The sequence below is a fragment of the Tachypleus tridentatus genome, chromosome 7, assembly GCF_004210375.1.
Source record: "Tachypleus tridentatus isolate NWPU-2018 chromosome 7, ASM421037v1, whole genome shotgun sequence".
Lineage (NCBI taxonomy): Eukaryota > Metazoa > Arthropoda > Merostomata > Xiphosura > Limulidae > Tachypleus > Tachypleus tridentatus.
Window position 1 is genome coordinate 194,673,602 of NC_134831.1, and position 27,408 is coordinate 194,701,009.

The following is a 27,408-nucleotide window of genomic DNA, read 5'->3' on the forward strand; positions in this document are numbered from 1 at the left end:
AGTCAAATTTAATCGAAATAAGAAACACATTAACCTGTTACGAGAACATCACAAAACAATTTGTTTTTATTTTCTTGTAAACTGACCTCTTTTATGGTGAAATGCCAGTTTAACGAAAAACAGCAAAAGGTTAGAAAATTTCATAAAATTTTCTTAATGTCTCCAGAAGTATTTTTAGTGACAAATAAAAACTTTTTATACTTCCAGCATTATAATATCAACTCACTGAATTTTCTAGTGTACACCTTCCAACAAAACTTCCATTCGCGGAAGTTCTAGCTAGTCTCTAATAAAGTGTTATATCTCCAGCACAATACTAACTCATAGAAGTTAGTAGTGGATATCTTCCAATAAGGCGCCCTATTGCAGAATTTCTAGTAAGTGACTAATAAAATGTTTAAAACTCAAACATAATAGTAACTCATAGAAGTTCACGTGTACATCTGTTGGATTAGTTCGAAGCAACAACGTGGAAAGTAACTTACAAAAGGATCAGAAAGCGACGCTTCTGAAACTTATAACGTTAAACAACAACAGCCATATTGTTCTCTTCGCTGTTTTACACGACAGCTGTTGGCATGTAAATTATATTTCTCTCTCAAGGAAGAAAAAAATAACAATAACATACTTCATACGTGCAGAGGAGATAAAACACAGAATAACGGGCAAATAATGTGTACAACGAACCTCAATGTTCACTCAATTCACCTGTGCGAAAAAAGAAGGCCGCCTCTTCTGCAGAAAATCACTGGCGCAAGCGCTTTCCTGTTAGAGAGCTTGTGTCGAGCTACTTGGATTGTGACAAAGCAACGAATCGTCAGAAGCGGACAAGTTTTCTTTCCTAACTTACAGTCCTCAAGAAATTATTTAGACTACAGCTAAGTACGATGTCGTTGTTAAGATAATTTGATGCTACATAACGTGTCCGAGATTGCTTAATACATTCCTTAAAACACCATCATTACTAACAGCACTGTGAATGGTGACGTATTAATTGAACGCGATGATTGTAATACTGATTTGGCCTTTCTATAGTACTCATTTTTAGGAAATCTTGCAAACATACTCCGCAATCCCTTACGCGTGTACTTTGTTGACAATTAAGCACAAAGCTCCACCATGAGCTAGCTTTTTGTGTTCTATGCCCAACCTGTTTCTAGCATTATAAATCCGCACACGTGTCTGTGTCACTGGGGTACTTACGTTTGTAGTGTTCATACAAATTTTCTAGGATATGTTTCTACCATAAAATGTTCAATAAAAAAAGGACAATTTATTTTTCCACTCTTAATAAAACAGGGTATATCGTGAATGACACATATGTAATAAACGCTTTAAAAGACCTTCCTCATATTAAACAATAACGTAAGTTTCGTGCACTCCTGTTGCAGGAATAAACTAGACCTCTTCAAACATTATTTTTAAGTAAAATTTTACAGTACGTTGTGTAAGTGCAATTTTATATTTTTTCTTATTCAAATATTTGTTTGTCTGTTGAATTCTACGCAAAGTTACTCCTGAGGGATATATGCTCAAGCTATCCCTAATTTAGAGGTGACAAACTAAGGAAAAGATGGCTACTCAACAACACCGGCCGTCATATCTTATGTAACTCTTGATCAAGTAGTGGAATTTGATATTCACACTTAACGCGAATCTTCAGTTCCAATGTTTGGAACGAATTTTGTCATCATGAGTCGCGACTCATTAAGAAAATTAGAGAAAAATCCAAGTAATCTTATAGTGAAATATTTTATTAAAACGGTAAATATTTAAATGTTGGCAGAACCAGCTACAGAAGAATAAACAGCTAAATAAAATAATGCGATAAATACTAAACAATACGGTATAACCAAAGGAATATTTAGACAAAATTCTTTATCACTAAAAACTTAATTAATTGGATCTTTGTAAATAAAATGTAGTTTTTTTTGTTTACAAACAGTTGTGTAGTTTTAGAGATGTCAAACAAGAAACACTCACAGAACATCAGTCATTGTCGAACCAGAAACGTTTAAAGAGAATTGGTTAATACCAAGCGAGAAACGTTTACATCGGAGTAGTAACGCGAAGTCGTTTGGTGATGAAACTTGGAAGAGAATAATGCAAGTGCTCTAGATATTCTATTAAACAACATATAACACAGGAATTAATTACGTCAATGAAACTAATCAATGAAATCTCTTACCTCTGAAGACGTCAGATATATTCGAGAATCGGCACTTTCCAATGAGGGCTGTCCGTAAAAAGAAGGGCTGGGGTCTCTGGTTCCTGCAGCCGAGGAATCCGCTACAGACAGGCTACTGGTTAGGCTTAACTGCCGATTTGAATTTTGATGAGGTAGTGGCAAAGTGTTAGATTTTCCACCAGATATCCCTCCTATAAAACACAAACTACTTAGTTATCAGTAAAAAGGAGCAGAGGACATAAAAATACGAACAATTAACAGCCACTACATTAAGTATATATATAAATTAATACGTTTTTGCAGTCTGTATATGTATTTGTCGATAATAATAACGTCCGATCAAAGTAAACTATTTACTTGCAGCGAAACTGAAAATCAAACTGGTCATAGTACCAGTAGTTAAATGTAATTTGTTTTTACTTTTCTACTTATAAAGATTAGAATGCATTGGGTGCCAATGTTGTTAACGGTACTTTCGGCCATAATTCCAATAATATATCACTCTTAGAAGATTTTAGTCAATCCTAATAAAAATTATAAGTTTGCCAAGAAGTTCCTCTTTCATTCTGGATCAAAAACTTTACTAGTATTTTACACACAACAGTCGCGACGTATCCAGAACTTTCTGTACCATTTACAGGCTTTCCTGTTCCACCGAAACAAAGGTCTGTGCACTACTGTTTGCTCTACTTTGTTACAGTTCATTGCATATTGTTTTTATTGAACTAACAAACGCTGTATTAAAAGTTGTATCACTAATATTACATTTTACACTGTTGTAGCTCATCCAATAAAACATTTCAAACAGTTCATTGACAACGTTTTTTCCAAATGTTGCAAAATGGCTGTGGATTTGGAACGTTTATTCGACTAGACACTTGATTCCATAAAAAGTAGATGGAAACGTCCAGACAGAAACGGTTCTCAGTTGTCTAATAATTTTAACATCAGTTTACACTTGAAAAATTCTTAGACAACGACTAGATAGATACCTATAGATACTTTACGAATGTTTTCTTTAAAGGAACAAAATGTACATGAATTTTACACTAGGAATAAAGAGTAATTTTATTATAAAAATAACAGTAACTACAGCAAGTCAAAGCTCACAAGGCCTAACTCTTTTTTTTTATCAGACTCACAACTATACATGTAGTATAGTAGTAGTATGGACACCAGGGATACAAAAGTAATTTCAATATAAAAACAGTGTAATCGGCTGCAAATAATTGGAAGTTTTGTTTTAAACTTGACCCCAGAGTGTTTTACCTAAAGTAAGCAAATATATAGTTTGTTTGGTCTTTTCATAGTCATTTTTTTCTCATTTTCCTTGAGATTTTCAAAACAGTTGAATTTCTTTAAGATCCCCACTTACATTCAATATTCGATTTCTCCTTGTTCTGTTCCACTTTCTCATTCTTAACTCTAGATGATCTTTCGCATCTCGTTAGTGAGATTTTTGGAAACCACTGACCCTTGACCTCAGGATAGCAGATGCTTCAATGATATCCAAACGTTTTCTAAGTTATATAAGTTTTCTTAAACCTCCCAAAGTATCATTAGTCTTAAAAAACAAATATTCTTTTATCTAACGCTGCGGCTGAACAGAACGTAGAATGTTGTCTGATTCATCAAGTTAAATTCGAAAGCTCTTCATCTTACTAGCAGTTGTCTTTGTTTTAATAAAAATTCTCCGACTTAAAAAAAGATTTCCTCTCGACTTCGTCTCTAAGTCTATTTGAGGGTCCGCTAATAAAATTTTAAACTAAGAATATCCCGCGGTTCTTTACGCGTCTTAATCCTAGTTCTGCCTTAATTAGATGAAGAATTCCTTATTTTAATGGATCAATGCATTCAACTTCCGAGAGAGCTTTCTCGTAGATTATAGTCACAAGTGTTTTCTCAAGTACTTCTAGACTTCTTGTCATATTTTTCTTATAAAGATAAAATTCTCAAACTGATGAAACATCCTCTGTACTCGAAAGGTTAATTTAACTCCACTACCCGATGCTTACCATAGGTTTTGTTGTTAAGCGCAAAGCTACACAATAGGCATGCCCACTACTGGTATCAAAACTCGAATTTTAGCTACATAAGCCTTGAGACTTACTGCTGAACCCTGGGGAGGGGCACTTACGTCTACAAATTAGGGAATACACATCACGTGTTAGGTATAACTCGCGTGTGCTTAGTATACGTGTAAGGTGAGTGTGATATTTCTATTAAAAAATAACACTTTTTGTTTTTAGACTCTTGACGAAAAAAAGAAGTTTACGTATCGAATAATATCCTTCCATGCATTCAATAATACTCAGCTATTAATATTTAGAGAACTTAAATTAATAAGGAATTAAAAAGAATCTAGAACATATAATCACGTCTCACACGAAAAGATCAAATGACGTCAGTTTCGCGGAAGGATACATAAGGGTTATGAGTTAGCCTTTCCAAATTTTGAGTTGATTTGACATTAGAGGGAAGGTGTCTAATGAGCAGCACCAACCGCCATCTTTGATCTTATAACGCAAATACAATAGCGCTCCGCACTTTGTGCTTTCGTGTAAACCATGGTATTAAAAATGTTACTATTTCCAACTCCACAATATCGCCTCATCCTCATTATTTTTTAGTTGTTTTAGGTTTATTTTTGACAGAAACAATACATTGACTTGTCTCTGTGAAACTTAAGATTCAAATTTACATACAAAGTTTAAGTATTAAAACCCAGCATTTAAGTTGTAGAGTTTTTCGCCCTAATCAACGACAAAACTGATAAATATTCGCAGTTAAAAACAACAATAAAAACTCTCTATCCTACAACCTTCTTCCCACACCGAAAGTAATCTCAGTAGGCCATCGTATGGCAAAATCTTTCATTGTTTCTGAGAAAAGTACACTAATGTTCTTAAAATGAGGAGTAAAAAGACGAACGAAAGATCTTTGAATGTTACATTCCAGTATAAACACTGTACTGTACTACAAAGAAAGAAATGTCAACTTCATCTTTCCTTCTTTTATTCGGAGCTGGAAAACAATAGGGTGAAACATTTTTCGAGCTTATATTTCTGTTCGCTTCTGTTGGAAGGAAGACAAACTGTAGCTCTTTACGAACTTAAATTACTCCCCACACCTCATATCCATGTTATATTTTGAAGTTCGTTCTTGTTGGTCCAAAGAATAATCAAAACAAAAGTTGTATTAAACATATAACCAAATCTCTAACTGTAAAGAAAACTCGTTCTTGAGATCAAAATATGTGTCTGCCTTTTGTTTAAATGAAAAATTAAAGTTACTGGAATAGATGCATGTTTTGCATTATTAAAAAGAATGCAAAGCTGCACTAGAATCGAAACCTCAAGTCCTTCAAGTTTACTGTCGAGCTACCAATAACAGTAAGTATAGAAACAATTGCTTCATATTGTTCATAAGAAAAAAAATCGTTTTATATTTAATGATAAAAAATGTAACTGAAACATTTGATAAAGAGTGGGCGTTGCGTAGTAGCTAGAGTGTCGGATTATGAATCTGAGGATTTATGGTTCACTTCTCGTTGCCCGACCCCCCACCAAAAAACAAACAAAAACAAAACATTCCGCGTTCCCAGTTCAGTCAAATTCAACTATTCGATTAGGGTAACCTGAAAGGGTAGTCAAACAGTTCAAAATTAGGGACATATATAATCCTTGTGTGACTGAAATTACGAAAACAGATAAACAAACTGTTCCAGCAAAAATTCCAACAGTGTTTAATGTCTGGAATATTAAGATTGTAATAGAAACGACGTTTGTTATGCGGTCTGATTTAATCCATGGAATAAAACAAGCACTTGGTTAGTAATTAAAAAAACTTACTAAAAGTAAGATAATGAATTCCACAAAAACAAAACAGTAATTAGGGTTAAGATGAACGTGATAATCATCAATGGAATAGCTCCAGTAACAGGAAGATAAATCTGTGAAATTTAGGCTAATATGTTTTCGGAAAAACCCTAGGGAAAAGAATAAATGTATTTATATACATTCCCGTCTATGTTGAGCAATGAAATAATATGTGACTACAGCTGAGTTCGGCATAAAATCTATTACGGTGTTATTTATCAGCTTAATTGAAAGAATTAAACTTATCTAAGAGGGCTTACCACTTATTAATAAAGTTAAAACGTCTACTTGAACGCTTTCAAAATTCTAAATACGTATAAATATCAACCCGCCCACGTGGACAAAAGGGGCAGGTCGGACACCTTGGCTTGGTGGTTAGGGCACTCGACTGGCAATCTGAGGATTGCGGGTTCGAATATCATCACTGAGCATATTCACACTTTCAACGTGGGACCACTATTCTGTGGTAAAAGAGTAGCTCAAGAGTTAACGGCGTGTGATGTTAACTAACTACCTTCCTTCTATTTTGTTACTGCTATTAGAGGTACCGGAAAGTAGTAATGCTGTTGTTATCTTAAAATTTAAACGCTTCTAAATGCGTGATTTCCTTTTTCTTCATTTGAATGTGATTTAGCAAAAATAACATTTATTGTCCATCAATTTTCTGTTAACAAAAACAGTTTTCCTCTAATCAGAAAAAAGTAACCGAACCAACCACATTCCTAACGAAAACAACATTCGAAATTGCATCCTCCACGAGTGTCACAAAAGTAACCAAAAACACATGTGGGATATATAAAGATGCGTTTGGTGGTTTAGAGTTAGGTCGGGTGATTTTGATCTTTCAAGTTGTCGTCATTTAAAAGAGACTAGTAGAGTTGGACAGAGGTTGGGTCAAACCTCCGTTAAACCACCCAACAGTTGTTAGAAAAACTTAATACTTCTTGGTCTGGTGATCAAGAACATCTTAAACAGATCGGGAACGTCAACAGACAAGTAGTTTGGTTCTACACGTACTGTCAGATGAGAACAAGGCCCTGCGCATAACAATTTGCAATTCACTGACAGCCATATATGAGAAGGATTTGTTTGTGTTTTGAATTTATTGCAGAGCAACACAATGGCTATCTGCGCTAGCCGTCCCTAATTTCGCAATGTAAGACTAGATGGAAGGCAGCTAGTCATCACTACCCATCGCCACCTCTTCGGCTATTCTTCTACCAACGAATAATGAGATTCAACGTCATATAAACGTCCACACGGAAGAAATGGCAAGCATGTTTGAAGCGACGGGGATTCGAATCAGCGACCTTCAGATCACGAGTCAAGCACGCTAACCACCTAGCCATGCCGGTCCCTATTTGATTGGGCACTTGTGCGAGATGAAACTGCTTTAAGGGTAAGCAACTTAGTGCAGATGTGGTTAAATTAATTGTGTACGTGACCTCTTGTTCAAACACGGTCGTAATTGAAAGTTGGGAATGTATATTCTTCAAATGTTTAAAATAGAGGTTTAACCGAAGCGACGAAGAGGTGAAACTTGTAACAGTGCGTCTGGAGTAGAGTTTCTATTCTACTCAGAGTTCAACTATAGGTTGAGCTGTACGTTTAGTGCTCGTTCTATTCGTTGTTGAGGAAAGAAACCCATATGGGATTGAAGTCCATCCACTGATTGCGGTTTCAAATGGCTGACGGAGAAGGCGAGTGGCATTTTGATATTTATTTATTTTGTTCTGCTGGTTTCCGATGTAGGTGTCGCTACTTAAGCATGAAATCTTGTAGATTATACTGTCTTCATTTTTCAGGCTTTATTTTTATTTTGGGAAGCATATTTTTCGTATCTGAAGAACGTTTAGACGTTGTCGTTTTTGCATGTCCTTATTCTAATTCTGTACACTAAACGAAATTCTGCTTTCCTTCCTGTGTTGCCTTTTGCTGTGGTCGTATGATTAATATACAATCTTTGTAGTTTTCTGTAAATGAAACGGTAATCGTATAAATGTAGGACACAAAAACTGGAAGCGTAGTACTTAAAAATGATTTAAAAATTTGTTTCTTTATTTGTTAGTAAATTAGCACAAAGCTACATACTGAGTTATCCGTGCTCTGCCCACAAAGTGTATTGAAACCCGGTTTCTAGCGCTGTAAATCTGCAAACATATAACTGTGACAATGGGGGGTGTATGTATGTAAATGCTTGCCAGGAGTTAGGTTCAGTTTCAAACGTAATCCAGAAATTAGTGTCACGTTTTCTCCACAATTAGAACAGCACAACGGAAATAAAAAACATAACTTTTGTGTACTGCCTGATATAAAATGCTTCTATATTTTATCATTAGTTTTATCCGTACGTAATATCGATATTGCCTGCCTAGCTTAGCGGCGCAGCCGGAGAAGGAAAATTGTTTTTCGACTATTACGTTAATTTCAAATTATCCACAACAGGTTATTCATTTGAGTACATTGCGTGCAAATTTAAAGTCGATACACACACACACTCACACATATATTCACAAACTCGTTTCGTTAAGTTCCAACAGAGGCAGAACCCTACATATTTTTGTAACCATCACACATTTACAAACGGTTACACTATATTCAGGAATTTGCAAAACTATTTTAATCAAGCACACTAATGAACAACTAATCATTCCTTCTTACAGGACATTCAGAAAGGTGTGTTTGAAGAACTTTTCCACTTTGACCTTCGCCGTGTTATTCACATTACTATAAATGTCACAAGGGTGCGTTATAGAATAAAGATTTGTGATCGGTGTATGTGTGTGATTTTCTGCTATCTGCAGCGCTCATCGAGGGGAATCGAACCACTGATTTTAGCATTTGAAATCTACAGACTTACCTCTGTGATTGGATTAAAATAATCATATCATATAAATTGACTGGCAATTGTTTTGCAGAGTATGATTATATATATAATTGAAGGAGAAGCCGCTGGAACCAATAAACAAATCTTGAACTGTCTGAAACACTAAAGCAAACTAAATCTCAGAAATAGCCTTCAATAACATTATATAATGTACAAGTATATAAAAGCATACACATATCTGTAATAAAATTTACATTAATATTCCAGAAAACTATAAATTTTAAAGAAGTTAGTGAACATAAAAATATATTAATCTGTCTCTACAGTGTGTCAGAGAAATATTACTGTCTTGGGAAGATGTGTTATGATGAAAATATACAGATAACATTTTTTGTTGTTTTTTCTCGAATATATTAATATTGGAAATAATTTAATACATTATATTGAGAACACCTGAAAACAAAACATTTATCGAAGTTTAAATATTCTTATTCGCGCTACTTACAAATATAGAGTAATACTAAAAACGTTAGGAGGGGATAACTGACTTATAACACTAAAATAATTAATCTGTATGTATATCACACATACACAAAACTGTTCTACACCAATGATCGATGACACAATAATAAAATAATCAGTTGGTTTATGGTCTGGTTTGTTTGTTTTGAATTTCGCGCAAAGATATACGAGGGCTATTTGCGCTAGCCGTCCCTAATTTAGCAGTGTAAGACTTGAGAGGAGGCAGCTAGTCATCATCACCCACTATCAACTCTGGAGTTGCTCTTTTATCAATGAATAGTGGGACTGACCGTCACATTATGACGCACCCACGGCTGAAAGGGCGAGTATATTTGATGTGACGGGGATTCAAACTCGCGACCCTCAGATTACGAGTTGAGTGCTTTAACCAACTGGCCATGCCGGGCCCTTTATGGTCTGGAATAAAGAATAGAAACGAAGATAAAAAACGACACGTACAGATTTAGAGTGCCGATTCCTCCTACTGAATTGAACTGTGTTATAAAGGTTGACAACGAGACCCACACCTTTTTAACTAAGATATGTTATACTGGTTGACAACGACACGAGACCAACATCTTTCTAACTAAATGTGCTATATAATGGCTGAGAACCACAGGAGACCAACGCCTTTCCAACTAAATGCGTTATATAATGGCTGAGAACCACAGGAGACCAACGCCTTTCCAACTAAATGCGTTATATAATGGCTGAGAACCACAGGAGACCAACCCCTCTCTAACTAAATGCGTTATATAATGGCTGAGAACCACAGGAGACCAACCCCTCTCTAACTAAATGCGTTATATAATGGCTGACAACAACGGGAGACTACCCCTCTCTAACTAAAATGTGTTATAATGGCTGACAACGACAGGAGACCCGCACCTTTTTAACTAAAATGTGTTATAATGGCTGACAACCGAAGGAGACTCGCACCTTTGTAACACATTTTCTCAACATATTAGAGTTCACTGCTGTACCGTAGGGTCTTACAGACACACACGCACAAAAAAGAAACTTCGAATTTTCTGAAGTTAAGACAACGTTAAAGAAACATCTAATAGAATTAAAAATGAAACTAGAATTTTTTTCTCTGGTGTAGAAATAAAGGATGTTGAAAACTTTAACCTACGCGTTAGAGAGGTTCTTAATAAGATTATAATACAAACCATTAGTTGGTGCAATGTTCTTGTTTATTCTACATGAAGACCACATTGGCCTATCTGCTGTGTCAGCCACAGACTTATTCGCTGTCCCATAGGGGGACAACTTAGAGCAAAGAAAGAATAGTTGCAGTTTTAAAAAAATGTAAGAATCCATGTACCAACAAATATTCTTACGTTAATAAGATATCTTCCTTTAAAATTCTCAAAGTAACCAGTAATAGGCGAGTATTAAAATTAATACTTAATACAGCTTGGAGATGACTCAATCCCCGAAACGTGTATTTTATGGAGATATTACTCTTTAGAACGACAATGGAAAACAGATGACGTAACCAAGGTTTTATGCTGTCTGTTCTAAAACCACACTCAAGAAACAGCTGGTTGGATGGTTGAATTAAAACGTGTTGGTGTTCAACGAACTTATTGAAATGTTTAATACATATTTTAATCAGTGATAGGTACGGGTAGAAAATCTGGAACTCAGTATCTTCTGCACAGGTAATAAAACCAACAATGAGTAACACACCTTTCTTTTTATAAAATAAAGTTTGGAGACGACTTGAACAGGTAGTGAAAGAAACGCTGTTCGTTTAGAATAACATTTCTGTTACTGCCTATTCAAGCTGTCTCCAAACTTCATTAATTTACATTAAATTTATTATAAATATTAATATTTTAAGGACATAGTTAAATGTTGTATATAGTATCCAAATTTCTTCTCGTCATATCTGTAGACTTGTGTTGTCTCTTTTACTACAGAAAACTAGCAAAATAACAACAAAGGAAAACAAACACAGACTGAACAGTTGTTAATGTTTGATGCATTCCATACTGTAGGATTATTTGTATCACGCTTCGCATTACCCGGTGGATAGGAGAATTTGTGGCTCGCGGGTTCGAATCCTACCCATCACTGAACATGTCTTCCCTTTCCACCGCTGAGACGTTATAATATCACGATCAATCACATTATTCGCTCGCAAAATAGTATCCCAAAAGTTGGCGATGGGTGGTGTTGACTAGTTGTCTTCCCTCCAGTCACCCACTGCTAAATCAGAAACGATTATTGCAGCTTACCTTTGATTAGCGATTGTGAAATTCTAAACAAACTATCCTTGCGCAATAGTTCAGGCATGGCCAAGTGGTTAAGGCACTCGACTCGTAATAATCTGAGGATCGCGGGTTCGAATCCCCATCGCACCAAACATGCTCGCCCTTTCAGCCGTGGGGGCGTTATAATGTTAGGGTCAATCCCACTATTCGTTAGTAAAAGAGTAGCCCAAGAGTTGGCAGTGGGTGGTGATGACTAGCTGGCCTTCCATTTAATATTACACTGCTAAATAAGAGACGGCTAGCGCAGATAGCCCTTGTGTAGCTTTGTCCTTCAAGTTTGAAGTTACTAATACAACAATATTTTTTAGACATATCGGCTTGAAGCAACTAATACATCAACAATACTTTTTTAGACATATCGGCTTGAAGCTGCTAATACATCAACAATATTTTTTTAGACATATCGGCTTGAAGCTACTAATACATCAGTAGCATATTCCCCAGTAACGTTTGTTTGTTTGTTTGTTTTTTGGAATTTCGCACAAAGCTACTCGAGGGCTATCTGTGCTAGCCGTCCCTAATTTAGCAGTGTAAGACTAGAGGGAAGGCAGCTAGTCATCACCACCCACCGCCAACTCTTGGGCTACTCTTTTACCAACGAATAGTGGGATTGACCGTCACATTATACACCCCCACGGCTGGGAGGGCGAGCATGTTTAGCGCGACGCAGGCGCGAACCCGCGACCCGCAGATTACGAGTCGCACGCCTTACGCGCTCGGCCATGCCAGGCCCCCAGTAACGTATGAAATATAAATTACAGGCAAGAGACATACAAGTGTTTAGTTTTTGTGTGAGTACAAAGCCACATTGAACTATCTGCTGTGCTCACTGTGTTGAAGCGAGCTTCAGAGTTTAGTGTTGTAAATCCTTAAACTTATCGCTGTCCCACTGGACGGGGAGAAACAGTGGTCAATTTGCTGAGCTACCAATCTTAAGATCCAAAAGTCGCGCTGTAATAAATCCAGTTGCAGGTGTATTATAAAAGGGGCAGTCAATTCTATTAGTCAGAATAAAGCCCTTATAGTTATATTTTACGGACCAGGTTGGACTTAGTAGCTAATGCTGAACCACGAATTGGAAAGTCCAAGGTTGGTGTCGCAATGCTACCAAACACGCTCCTTGATGTTAGCAAAGAAAAATAACTAATCCTCACTAAGATCATTTCATGAAATCACTTCACAGAGGGCTGGATGAAAACAAGTGGCTTCTAAGACAACTACTTTCGTCGCATAAAACGACTAAACGACCGTCACGTTCACGGCAGCACTGTTACAGAATGAAAAACACTCACGTGGTTCCCATATTCCTCTGGTCCCGTCCAGTAGGTGGCTTTGGAGTTTCAAAGCATTCTCTTCTCGTCTGATGGCTTCCAATTCCACATGCACCTCGCGCATTAAAGCAACTAAAATGCAAAAAAAAAGCAAAACAAAAATGAGCATCTAATACAAATAGACTAGACACAAGACAGCCACGAGTCTAGAAGCTAGCAGAAAAGCAGGCAAAAGCACAAATACTAATCAAACCCAATAAAAACCCAGTTACTGTCTAAATACCCTTTAGCACCATTTTAATGTTAATAGTGCATTAGAAACGGGGCGTTTTCTTCATTTTCCTTTCTTTATCTACCACAATATTTTAGTCACATACTGTTCACCTTCCTACAAATATTAAGAATATTAATAAAAGTCCAATTACACAAATAAATGGAAATTATATGTTTTTCACAATACAATTACTTGTGTTTATTTTTCTTTACCACACACAATACAATCACTTCTTTATTTCTCTTTATCACACCCAGGGTCTTAGTGGCTTATTGGTCTTCTTTTTCAGTGCAAACAAACTAAATGAACTGTCTGCGATCGTCCCCTGTACTTAAACTTTAAAATTCTGAAGACTTGCCTTTTACGTTTCTGTTGTTCATATATTAAACTGCCCCTAACTTTCAACGTTATTAAGATATCGGGTTCTGAAATATTACCAACTTTGTTTTAAACATAACCATTACTTCATATTATTGTTTTGTTGCTAAAATAAAAATGTGCAATCATCCAAAATTCACATCAAGCAAATCATTGAAAATATATACATCATTTCCCTTTCGTTACCAGATGGCAAGAAAGCAGTATTATTATTTTCGTTGTTACACACTATGAAGACATGTTGAAATTGTTTCCGAGATATCATACTACATCACAATTTTTAATGAAGAACTATGTACTACTTCAACAATATTGTGGGTGTAACGGATTTGCTGTTATACATTTATTTTAATATCGATGTTTGTTTCAGTTACATATATATTTAGAAATGTATGCAACTTATACTGTTAAATCGGTATTGCGAAATTCTCGCCTACTCACTAAAGCTGTACAAGATTCTCGAGTATAAGAATCAACAATGTACTATGTGTGTATGTTAATGCTAGTGATCGCTAGTAATGTTAGGCCAACTTAAATTTTGAGAATCTTGTTTAACGTTTATAAACCGACGCGCCAAGAGACAGTAATATATTGTTGGTTTGTTACAATTGGTATACGAGAAACCTCGGAAGCTATAACTGCGATTAACACCTATTAATCGGAAAACTACAGAATTAGATTTATAGATTTTGAATCTTACAAACCGTTTAACTTCAGCTGATTAACTTCAAACGTTATTCTGGATGACGAGAAACCCACTTGAAATAAAAATGCATCTAAGAATGGCTGGTATGGGTATTAACACTTTTACTAATAAAACAGAGAACAACGTTTCGATCTTTCTAGTTCATCTTCAGAGAGAGAGAGTTTGCAACTGAGAGTTGCCAGGCACGTCTTAGGGGGCGTTGCAATTAGATTTTAGGTTATTAATTAATATAGGTATAAAGTATTTCTTCGAAGATATTGTATAACTTCAGCTGTAAAAGAAAACTCGCGGGCAAAGAACTAGCTAGCTCCTTGTCAAGTGAATTGTACCTATATCAACTCAGAATTAATTGAATGTCGTTAAGTCTCGATAAGATAAAGGAAGTTTCAAATCGGGTAGAAGACTCAGTATTGTTTGTAAAACTTTTGTACATAAATCATTACTTGTAATGACCGTTATTATACATTGTATTATTGCTTGTATATTAAAATATATTTCTATTAAAAAAGAAAATTGTGAGTATCAATCTTGTTGGTAAACATCATTAATTTAATACATATTGACATTCAAGTAACTTCTAAATTTATATTACAATTTAACCCAGTTTCAGGATGTTTCAAATTGTGATACATAACATAATAAACAGGGGGCTCGCCCGGTATGAATTATGATACGAAAGACGGGCAACTAATCAAGATTATTTTAATGTTTAGTGTGAAACCTTTTCAAGTCAACGGTTAATTCAAAATACAATAATACCAACTCTAAGAGTATGCAAATTTTGGGTTTAATGAATAAATTATTCCGACCCATAACATCGGGTCATATCTGACAAAAGATAAATTTTATTTATTAAAATAAATAAATTTACGCTGTTATATTACTAACTAACACGATGACGGATCTCTCTATTGTTATGATGACACTTATTTGATTTAGAGAATTAGATTCTCAGTTAAAACTAAGTAAACACAAAACAATGAAGTTATAATTCTTGTTTTTCAGGTCTTTGAATACAAGCAGAGATGTCGATTTTTAAAAGTACCTTGGTTTGTTGGTTGACTGTTTTTGTTTTTTTTTAGAGCAAAGCCACATTGTCTACCGCGAGAAATTGAGCCCCTGATTTTAGCGTTGTAAATCTGCAGAGTTATCACTGACCCACCGAGAAATTTAAGCATCGTGGAACCACACATTATCTGAAATATTAAAATTCTTTCAGCAGGTTCTGATTTTACGATATTCATCACATTGTACTTACAGTGATTTGTTAACCACTGGTGGTAGTTTCTTACTATTACAAGCAATTACACATTTTACTACAAGTTTCAAACACAATTTTTTCAGCTAATTCATTCCTTGAGAAGTGAACGGTGTTGGTGAACATCAGTATGATGGACGTTTCTAGGTATGTCGTACAACACTGTCGACTGAACATTTCTAGGAATGTCGTACAACACTGTCGACTGAACATTTCTAGGAATGTCGTACAACACTGTCGACTGAACATTTCTAGGAATGTCGTACAACACTGTCGACTGAACATTTCTAGGAATGTCGTACAACACTGTCGACTGAACATTTCTAGAAATGTCGTACAACACTGTCGACTGAACATTTCTAGGAATGTCGTACAACACTGTCGACTGAACATTTCTAGGAATGTCGTACAACACTGTCGACTGAACATTTCTAGGAATGTCGTACAATCTTGGCTAGATGTTTCCAAATATGTTGTACAACACTACTGATTACTTAGTTGGAAGTAGGTCTTCATCCGTTACATCAATTGTATGCAATATAAAACAATGTAGCAATGAATATACAATAAAATATCATTACAATACTAGCTGGAGTACCTATCCCCTCGACAGCGGTATCGTAGATTCTTGATTAATGAAAAATTATCTTTGGACATGAAAAATTGCTTCCCTCATATGTAATAGTAAAAAACTCCCATAAAACCGCAAAACACAAAATGTGAAACCGCAAATTCGCATATATCTCAGCATTGACTCAACAAACCTTTATGCCAGATTCGCATATATCTCAGCATGGACCCAACAAATCGTCATGCCAAATTTGGTGGAGATGCATCAACAGGGGGGAAAGTGGTGGTAAGAAAACGTAAGAAAAACGCACATAAAAAAACAGCAAAACTGAAAATTTGTGTGCATCTCCCCTTTAATCCAATGAATCTCCAAGCCAAATAATTATCCACAGTAGGTGGAGTAATGGTAAAAAGCGCCCATAAAAACCGAAAAATGCAAAACTGAAATTTTGTATGTGCTCCAGCATGAACCTAATAAACTTCCATACGAACTTAGGCGAAACTCCACCCACACCTTGCAAAGTAGTAACAATAGACAGTACTATTATATTTATATAGGTTTCTGATGCCCTCTTTCTAAGCAACATTTCTAACGAATGTTTAGAAATTAGAGTGTTATAGTTTACTGAATAGTTATTTGTAAGAGAAATAATTCTCAAAGAACTTAATAGACTAATAAAATAAGACAAGGAAAAAAGCCAGTCGACATTTTGATTTATTCATCCATAAGTAAAAGACAAGAAGAAGAAATAAACACTTTAGGCCTAGTTACATCGTAGCAAGAAAGTAATTAAAGATCGAGATAAAACGAAAAGCTGCTCACAGTAAATGCTGGTTCGAAACAAAGCGACGGTGTAGCAAACGCTAGTTTAAGTCTGTCAGAGCCTTCCATATATCACCAAAATAGGGAGGAACACCAGCAAGTGTTTGAATTCAACACCCCAGAAAAGTAACTTATTTTACTGTGGATAGCTTATTTCACTTTAATTATTCCATAATGGAAAGCTGTTCGTGATATCTAAAACAAATCATAACAATTTTTCGCCCTGAATGTTTTTTTTAAGGATTGACACCAATTCAAACAACACGATTACGATAATTCACTTGTCCTATAGTCTGTTCACAATGGCTAAAACATTTTATCTTCACCTCAGTAACTATTACTGGTGATATATACTAAGATCAAATAAACGTAGCCTAAGAGTTGGCGATAGGTGTTGTTTGTCTCCCCACTAATCTATCAGCTCAAAATTATGGAATGTTATGCACATATAGTCCTTTGTACAGCTTTACGTGAAAATTCTTACAGAAACGATATAAAGAATATAGTACGCCTATCGCCACTCACACCTGCTTCCCATCCAGTATCCCAAAGGCAACTTGCAGGCAAACTTTCATTGAACAATTATATTAGAGCAATACCGCTGCAAGGAGGGTTTTAAGTTTAATTATGCACTACATTATACTGTTTATGTCCCCTACAAAACTGAACTAAAATGTTAAGCGCTTCCTTTACAAGTTTTTCCATCAAAGAAATAAAAAAACGTAAGTATAACACCAGAGCTAACAATGACAATATATAACACTCATTAGACTGCCAGGCCGATTTAATTAAAATACAGTACTATTACACTCACATGACACATAGTGTTGGAATACAAAAGATTCCGAAATTCTTGAACCAACGGTTTTAAAATACAACGGGTCTTATATATCTGGAGGACAAACAAGCTGCTCAGATTAACATGAAAATTAGAAGTTACCAAACATTGAAACAGAAAATATGTTTTTTTTTTTTTCATTTGCCGATTAGTTGCTGCTACAGAAACCAATGAGAACAATGGGATCGTCTGTTGAATATCTAATCGCTGATTTAGTGACAAGAGTAAGTTAATTACAGTTTATTTTCCTTCCACAAAGTGAACATGAGAAGGATGTTTCTTCACAACGAAATGCCAGTTTGAACCAGAAACGAAGGAAAATTGATTATTTTTCTCGAGGCGAGAGACTTTCTACAGCTTAAGGAACTGTTGATATCAAAGAAACGTTTATATAAGTTTAAATGTGTTGTTTCTCTAATCTATCCCGATGTCACTTCAAAGTGTGGCAGTTTTATGGTTCAATACATTTTCCTGGCTTCACACTAAGACAAATGTTAAGTGTACACTCCTGTACACTATACTGGATTCACACTAAGACATAAATGGTAGGTGTATACTCTTGTACGTTATTCTCTTAAATAGAATATATTACAAGCAATTACACATTTTACTACAAGTTTCAAACACAATTTTTTCAGCTAATTCATTCCTTGAGAAGTGAACGGTGTTGGTGAACATCAGTATGATGGACGTTTCTAGGTATGTCGTACAACACTGTCGACTGAACATTTCTAGGAATGTCGTACAACACTGTCGACTGAACATTTCTAGGAATGTCGTACAACACTGTCGTACAGATGAGTACTACAGTAGTGAATATGTTGTATTTTCAACTCCCAACATTCAGGAGACTGTTAGTTGTTAAGAGCCATTCTACACTACGGACTGTCTGTACTATACTCTACCGTAGATACATAAATCCGAATTTGAACATTTTAAGTTCTCAAGTTTAAGTCTGACTCACGGGGAAAGGGCTGGAAATTCAGTTTTACTGTTTTCTTACCCATCTAAATAATCTTAATGTTTAATTTACCAATCTGACACCAAGAACGCGTGTGCGACTCTGAATTTAGCTTAACAACCTAAAAACATCCAAAAGTGAAGCTAAAGAATAGGCTATGTACGCTCTGTCAACTCCAGAATTTATTATTATTTTAAATCCATCTAAAGAGACACCTAGACAGGAATTGTTTCATCTGAATTAAGTTTATAATCTGTGTTTAGCACGTAAATACTAAACATGAAATTCAGTTCATGTTCTTAAGGCACTTCCTAAATAAAGCAGCAACAAACAGTGCATATTCTGGGGAAAATTATTCTACTTATCAAATTGTGATATTTTCCGTAAACCATCTGAACTGGCTCAATTGAGTTCAACAACCACAGTCACTCCTTTTCTTGAAAGATAATTTTTGAGTTAGTTTAACATGAAAACAAAACGACAAACATATTCAAACCTGCATTCTCTCCACAATTTCTTAGCCCTCTCCATAAAAATGTCTGTTTCTTTTATTTTTGTTATGGTCTAGTGAAAATTGATGTTTGTAAAAAAAAACAATACTAGACTTACATATCTGTTAGTAGACAAAATTGCATTGCGTTACATATTAAAATATTTTATACAGTTTTTGACTGAGCAAATAAAATGTAAACGCGAAATTGTCCGGTCTATAAGAAGGCTTCCGTAGAATTCAAATGTTGATTTGTTTCTTTGATAACGGGCGCGAGCTTGTACTAGCATTTCTTTTGTTTTTGCTATTTTTACAACTTTTCAGTGTTTCGAATCTACAAACAGAGGCATGATTATTTGGAATCTGAAATTACTGTCAAACGTTACTTTAGTTTTAACAAACCACGCGAAGTGATTTATACAAATACATAAACGCTACTAAAAGTTTTAATGTGATGAGCCAGACAATTGGAAGTTTCGAGCTCAAACTGTTGGAAAGAGGTCAGGAAGGGTCGAATGTAAAAATAAGCAAACTAATCAGGATTCCATAGAACCAACTGTCGATTGGTAGTCCGAGGTAATGATGTTGCCTGCGTACTAACGCCACGGCAACATCGATTTCAGCTCATCTTTACGACCTTCAAGTGAATATTTAACGAAAAATGAAAAACAACATCATACAACCGAAGACAAGAGGGAGGAAACGGTCTAAAGATAATCATATAACCCAAGACAAGAAGGAGAAAACGATCTAATAAAGATTTTTAGAGAGTGAAAGTTTAAAACCATTTGCTGTAGTCCACTTCAGTATCTGATTGATTGCAGTTTGTAGCTGCCGTTCAATACACCTCATGTTTGATAACTGCCATGAGATGTGAAAGTCATCAACAAAAATACCGTTTGCAACTGTACGGGGTAGCTGTTCACTGATGGCATTAATCTTTATAATGAAAAGTGTGACGCTCAGAATACAGCCCTGAAAGACTCTAAGTTCCTGTGGAAAAAAATGAGAAAGTGTTGAGCCACACGGACTTGGAATCGGCGCTTCATTAAGAATTGCTTGATGAAAAGGGGTAAGTTTCCACGCAATCCATACAAGTGAAAGTGTATCGTAAGATGTCATATCTCCATGTTGTATCGTAAGCTTTCTCTAAATAAAAAACAGTAACAAGATTCTCGCCTTATATAGACTTCTCTGATTAATGTTTCAAGGCGAATTAAATGGTCTATCGTAGAGACGTACGTTCTCTTTCACGTACAGTTTCATCAAAATATTCAGTTTTGTCATGTTTTTATTATATTTGTGTCCAAAAATTTTCGTTTCTGTAAGATACCTATGAACAATGTTTTGTGCAGTCTGGGCATGTTCAGGCATGAAATCAGGCCAGGTTGGAAGCTATTCTGTGGAAGTATGCAGCCTATACAGGCTATAAAAGTGGCTTGCATACATAGATGCTGCTCATTGGATTAATATAGACCTTATAGTGTGTAAGTATTGTCTCAGAATATATCATTGTCTCAGTAGCACTGTAACAAGTAAGTTAGGTGTTATAGACGTTTTACAGGATGATTGGTGTCTCTTGTGAAGAAAGCATATTATTTGTACTTCGGCTGTAAAATTGGTGATCAAGACCAGGAATGGGCGCCTCACATTTGTTGTGTGACACGTGCTGTCTGTCTGCCAGAGCTTGGCTCAGAGACACTCGAAAGACAATGCCGTTTGCTGTTCCGATGATATGGCGAGAACAGAAAGACCATGTGACGGACTGTTACTTCTGTTTGACTAATGTGTCTGGTTTCTCTGCCAAAAACAAGAAGTCAATTTAATACCCTAATCTGCCTTCAGCAATGAGACCCGTGCCACATGACGACAGTCTTCCAATTCCGAAACCACCAGAGGAATGAGCCTTAGACGAACCAGATGAAGAAACTGCAATGCAGGGAACTGGCAGTAACATTGATCCGGATTTTGAACCGTGCTCCTCAGGCGATCCACATCTCATAACAGTCAGAATTAAACGATTTAGCCAGAGATTTGGGTCTGTCAAAAGCAAAAACCAAATTGCTGGGTTCGAAACTGCAGGAATGGTGTTTGCTGTCACCAGATATGAAAATTTCTGTTTTTCGAAGCCGCCAAGATGATATAACCAATTTCTTTGCACTAGTTGACAGTCTCTGTTTCTGTGTTGACATCGAAAAATTATTTTCTGCTTTGGGTTGTGACCATGACTCGCAAGAGTGGCGTCTCTTTATCGATTCATCAATGTTAAGCCTCGAAGCTGTTCCGTTACACAATGACAATGTTCACTCTTCAAAGGTGTAGAAAATGTTCATGAGATTCGACCTATAAGTTTTGAACTGGGGAGGTGCAAAAAAGCCCCAGTGCAGAGTCAAAGTCCTTGATGATGAATGGGGTCCAGCATCTTTAAGGCCGAGGGTCTGGCAGAGCCACAGACCATTGATCCATAGTCGAGTTTTGATCGAATAAGACAACGATATATCTTTAACATAGAACATCGATCCGCTCCCCAATTGGCGGTAGAGAGGATACGGAGAATGTTCAGTGCTCTTGTGCATTGGACCCGTAGCTGCTTTAAGTGTGGTATAAAGGTCAGCTTACGGTCAAAGATAAGCCCCAAGAACTTGGTCACTGACAGCGAAACTTCACCGATACGGAGTTCAGGATCAGGGTGAATACCCCGTTGGCAGCAAAAGTGCATGCAAACGGTTTTAGAGAGAGAAAAATTAAAGCCATTCGCCGTAGTCCACTTCAGTACACGATTGAGAGCAATTTGTAGTTGCCGCTCAATATATCTCATGTCCGACGACTGACACGAGATGTGAAAGTCGTCGACATAGAGCTCATTTGCAATAGTGAGAGGGAGATTGTCAGTGATGGCATTTATCTTTATGCTGAAAAGTGTGACACTCAAAACAGTCCTAAGGGACCCCAAGTAAATGTACAAAAGAACGGAAAAGTGTCAAACCCACACGAATATGGAATCTCCTGTCCATTAAAAATTTTTAATAAACATAGGTAAATGGCCACATAACACATATATATGGAGGTCTCGCAAAATGTCATGTTGTGTCATAAGCCTTCTCAATGTCAAAGAATATTGATACAAGATGTTGGCATTTGAGAAAGGCTTTTCTGATTGATGTTTCAAGTCAAATTAGGTGGTCTGTGGTGGAGTGCTGTTGTTGGAACTCACACTGGGTGGGTGAGAGGAGGTTGTTTGATTCAAGGAACCAAACAAGACGAGCATTAACCATCCTCTCTAAGGTCTTACAGAGACAGCTCGTCAAAGCAATTGGACTGTAGTTTGAAGGAATCTTGGGATCTTTCCTAGGCTTACAGAAAGGTAAGATAATAGCCTGGAGCCAGGCATTAGGAAAAACATTCTCCTACCAGATCTGGTTGAAACCAATTAGAAGAATATCAAGAGAAGCAGGAGATAGATGGTGCAGCATGTCATTGTGTACATCATCAGGTCCAACAGATGTACTGCCAGACCGATGAAGGGCCATTTTCAATTCCACCAGTGTAAATGGACGATTATAGTCAAAGAGACAGGCAGTTCAAAAGGAAAGAGGTGAATGCTCTGCCCGAATCTTGATGGCTAAGAAGGTGGAAAAAGAAGTAGAAGTGCTAGATACCCGTCAAAAGCTTTCATCTAGAGTATCAGCGATGCTCCAGACATCAGCTACCTCTTGGCCAACAGAGAGTAAGATCGAGAGGGGGACAGAATTGTAGTGCCCACTGACCTTTCGAATCCTGTCCCATATGACCTTGGAACTGGTGGTAGAAGATATGCTAGTTGTGAACTTAATCCAAGACTCCTTCTGGCTTTGATGTCTCACCCACCTAGCATGTACACGGGCCCGTTGGAAAGCGATGCGGTTCGAAAGTGTGGGATATCTATGGAAAGTATCCCAGGCCAGTTTTGGAGCTTTTTGTGCCAAGTGGCAAGCAGGATTCCACCACGGACGAGGGTATCGTGGAAAACGTGTCTAAGTTTTAGGAATACACTGAGCAGCTGCTTGTATAATACAGTCAGTTACTGCTGCCACACAGTCGTCTTTTGATGGCTGATTCATGATGGCAGGATCAAGTTCTGCCATAGCAGTGAAAGTGGACCAGTCTGCCTGATCCAGCTTCCACCGGGGCACGCGGGTAGGGTGGAATCGACCACGGCCAGTATCTCTCAAAAGTATAGGAAAATGATCACTGCCTAGTGGATAATTGTCAACCCTCCATGAAAAATGGGAGAATAATGAAGGGGAGCAAACCGAGAGATCAATAGCGGTAAAGGACTGACTAGGTGCATGAAAATAAGTGGAAGAACCAGTATTGAAAAGAGAAAGATTGTGCTCAGAGAGCATACGCTCTACAGAGTGACCCATCCTATCAATAACAGCACTTCCCCAGAGTGGATGATGTCCATTAAAGTCCCCCAGGATTAGAAAGGGAGACGGCAACTGTTCAACGAAAGCATCAAGGTCTGATTGATCATATGTCTCTCCAGGGGACAGGTAGAGAGAACAAAGTGATGGTATGACCCAAGGAAACACGGATGGCTACGGCCTCCAAGGGTGTGTTGAGTGACAAAGACAGGGTGGGGGCACATGCTGATCAAACAATAGTGCCACCCCTCCATGTATTCATCCATCACACAGCCTATCATTTCTGTAGAGAGAAAACTGCCGAATGGTGACTGTATCAGCAGGTTTTAGAAATGTTTCTTGTAAAGAAAGACATACAGGATGGTAGGAAGCAATCAGTGTTTTGATATCATTCAGGTTAGAACGTAAGCATTAACAGTTCCATTGTATCAAGGTGGCCATTTTTAATGAAGGGTAAACGAATTGGGTGGAGAACCCTTCTGTTTACGACCACGTCTTTTTTCCTTACTGTCCTTATTCGGAGGAGGTCTATGGATCCTGCCCTGGGTCAATTGGGCAGGTATTTGTTGTTGGAAGTGGATTCCAGAGACTGAGGACTCGAACGAACGATTGTTTTGCATCTTGGGGTGGGAGATAAAGATGTATCAGAAGAAATGTCTGTATTTGAAACTGAAGGATGTGGGTATTGAGGTATGTTGGAATGTATGGGAGGAACAGAGATGGGTGTAGAAGTCGATTCATCAACCTTTTTAATCATGGAGATCAAAAGGCTTTTCATTTGTTTTGAAAACGATTTTCTTGAAGGAACAAAGAGATCTGTCTGCACTCCCACCGTAGTTGTAGAACGAAGTGCAGCAGCATATGTCCGAGATGGAGTGGCAGACAGCAATTTCCGAGCCTCAGGATAACTAATGTTATGAGTGGTTTTCAAACGCTGCACCTCTTTTTCCTTCAACCATTTTGGGCAAGAACGAAAGTAGGAAGGGTGAGAACCATTGCAGATGACACAATGTGGGTCCGTGTCACACTCATAGGCATCATGATCCTTGCCATCACAACGAGCACACGTCAGGGAACCACGAAATGACGTCTTTGAGTGGGCGAACCTCTGACATTGGAAACATCGGAGGGTTTGGAATGTACGGCCGTACCCTGCAAATTAGATAACCTGCCTTGATGGCGGCAGGTGCACGTGGTGATGTAAATGTCAAAACGAAGATATTTGTCGGCAGTGTAACTCCATCTTTGCGAGTGGAGATGCACCTCACTGCAGAAACTCCTTGAATGGAGTAACCAGCGAGAAACTGACTCGATGACGTTCTTCAAATCCCTCTCAATAATAACTCCTCGTGATGAATTCAAGGTAGCATGAGGGGTAACCTCAATAGGTACATACCCAATTGCCTTTGAATTCAAGAGGAGTTCACTGTGTTGGGACGTGAATATTTTAACCAATATGTCTCCAGATCGAAGCTTCTTTACTGACCTCTAAGAGCCAGCAGATCCCTCTAGTACCGTTTCATCGAAATCTTCAGTTTTGCTACAATGGAAAAACGATATCAGGGCAACTGGAATCCGTCAATGCTTGCTGACTACTGTTGGACACTGCAACGTGATGCACCGGACATTGAATACAAACAAAAATCAGGAGCAAAACACTTTTAATTATGTTGAACTTAATAGCGTATTAGAAATATAAACGCAATTAAATATGTTATTACCGGCAAACAGTTAACTGTCTATTTCTCAGAGATCCTACGTGATGAAGCAAAACCAAAACTATATTTGTGCATACCCACCAGGTACCTGTCACAATCAGCAAAAACTTTTCAAAAAAAATTGTTGTGCAGTGTTACAATGCGTTTCAGATGTAAGGTATAGAAGGCAAATAGTGATGGTACAACCCATGGAGTTACGGATGGCTACAGCCTCCAAGGGTGTGGTCAATGACATGGGCGAGGTGGGCACATGCTGATCAACCAGCAATGCAACTCCTCCATGTCCCCGTCCAACACAACTGGTGTTCTGGTATAATGAATAGTGTCGGATATTAACTGTATTTGTAGGCTGTAGAAATGTTTCCTGCAAAGAAAGACATATAGGATGATAAAAGTCAATAAGATAATTGATGTCAGTCACATTTGGTTTAAAACCTCGACAGTTTTTGTTATTATTGGATGTGAGTCTATCGCCTTCTATGGATCCTGCTCTAGCTCAAGTGGTCGGATCTTACTTTATCAGTACACGTACTAATGATTGAGGGCGCGAACGAGTGGTCTGTTTAATTTTTGGGGTATCAAGAGAGGGAGACCCCATGAAAACATCTTGACTTGAAGAAGGTGAAGTTCGATAATGACTGGAAGGTGTGGTCAGGACAGAGATGGAAGGAGACACTGAATCTTGAACTATGTTGATTTTGGAAAGCGTCTCATTAAGATTTGCTGGTGAAAATTGTGTAGGGGATAGGGTAAGGTCTGTTTGGACTCTAACTGTAGTAGTAGAACGGGTTACAGCAGCATAAGTTCTGGACGGAAGAGGTAATAATAATTTTCGAGTCTCTGAGTAAGTGAGATTTTAACTGTCTTGAGACGTTGTACTTCTTTTTCTTCTACTCATTTAGGGCAAGAGGTAAAATAAGAAAGATGCGTACTAGTATAGTTTATACAATGTGGTTCGAGTTGGCATTCAGTGGCATTATGGTCTTTACCACCACAACGTGCACAGGTGAAGGAACCACGGCAAGATTGTTTTGAATGACCAAATCGTTGACAATGGAAACATCGTACATGATTTGGAATATAAGGTTGCACTTTACAATTCGGATAACCTGCTTTTATTGTGGTGGGAGGACGTGGTACTGTAAATGTTAGTATTAGAACATTTGTTGGTTCCAGAATTCCATCTTTTCGAGTGAAGATTCGGCGTACTACTGTGACATCTTGGCTGGTGAGACTTCAGAGGATCTCCGATTCGGGGACAGTCCTTAAATCTCTTTCAACTATGACTCCTCTGAAAGTATTCAAAGTGGAATGAGGAGTAACTTCAATGGATATGTCCCCCAAGGCCTTTGTTGTCAGGAGGAGTTTGGAATGCTGTGATGAAGATGTCTCCCGAACGTAGCTTTTTTAACGATTTAAGTGAGCCAGCAAAGCCCCTCTAAGCCCTTCTGAATAACAAATGGGGACATCTGCCCTAGAGGTTTGTCACTTAAGGAATGCAAAATTAGGAATCGTGGGACAGATTCAAGTGGTGAGTTAGGCTGTACAGATTCATCAATGTGTGGTCGTTTTCCAGCAGTCGGATATTTTCTCGATGGTTTCAGGTTGTGTTTTTTGTTTTTGTTTTAGGAGTATCCATAATAAATAGAAAATTCTTCGGTGCCCACTGACCCTACCCACCATGGAGCCCTACATGGGGACGCACTACAGTGTCTTAAGGGCACTGCTGCGACGCCAGGGTTTAGTGAGCATTATACCCAAATACCAGTGTCAGACACTGTTAGTACTCAGTCCTCTAGTACTCAGTTGACCCTGGCCCAAATAGACTAGCCAATTGATCCTGTGGAGGTCCACCCCAAGACCGCCCGTTTACAGGAATCCAAGGCCAAAGTGGTGAGTTGGAGTTGGATCCCTCAACCACCAGGATTCTCTCCTCCCCTTCACGGGTTACTATGCACGGCAAACACGCAGGTGGATGTTTAGATCCCAGAGGAGGTAAACTGTAAGAACATAACCTT

The 27,408-nt window shown here is 37.5% G+C and overlaps 1 protein-coding gene across 7 annotated transcripts in view; it reads right to left on the reverse strand.

Moving 5' to 3' along the window:
- Positions 1 to 27,408, reverse strand: part of LOC143257623 (protein still life, isoform SIF type 1-like) — a 297,368-nt gene that overhangs the window by 106,790 nt on the left and 163,170 nt on the right. For 6 of the 7 annotated variants that reach the window (XM_076516633.1, XM_076516637.1, XM_076516634.1 and 3 more), the window contains 2 exons: positions 12,990 to 13,100; positions 2,189 to 2,379 (listed from right to left, as the gene is read on the reverse strand). In XM_076516633.1, coding sequence (XP_076372748.1) covers positions 2,189 to 2,379; positions 12,990 to 13,100 — 302 coding nt within the window. The remainder of the gene's footprint in view (positions 1 to 2,188; positions 2,380 to 12,989; positions 13,101 to 27,408) is intronic. The other variant, XM_076516638.1, reaches the window with a different exon arrangement.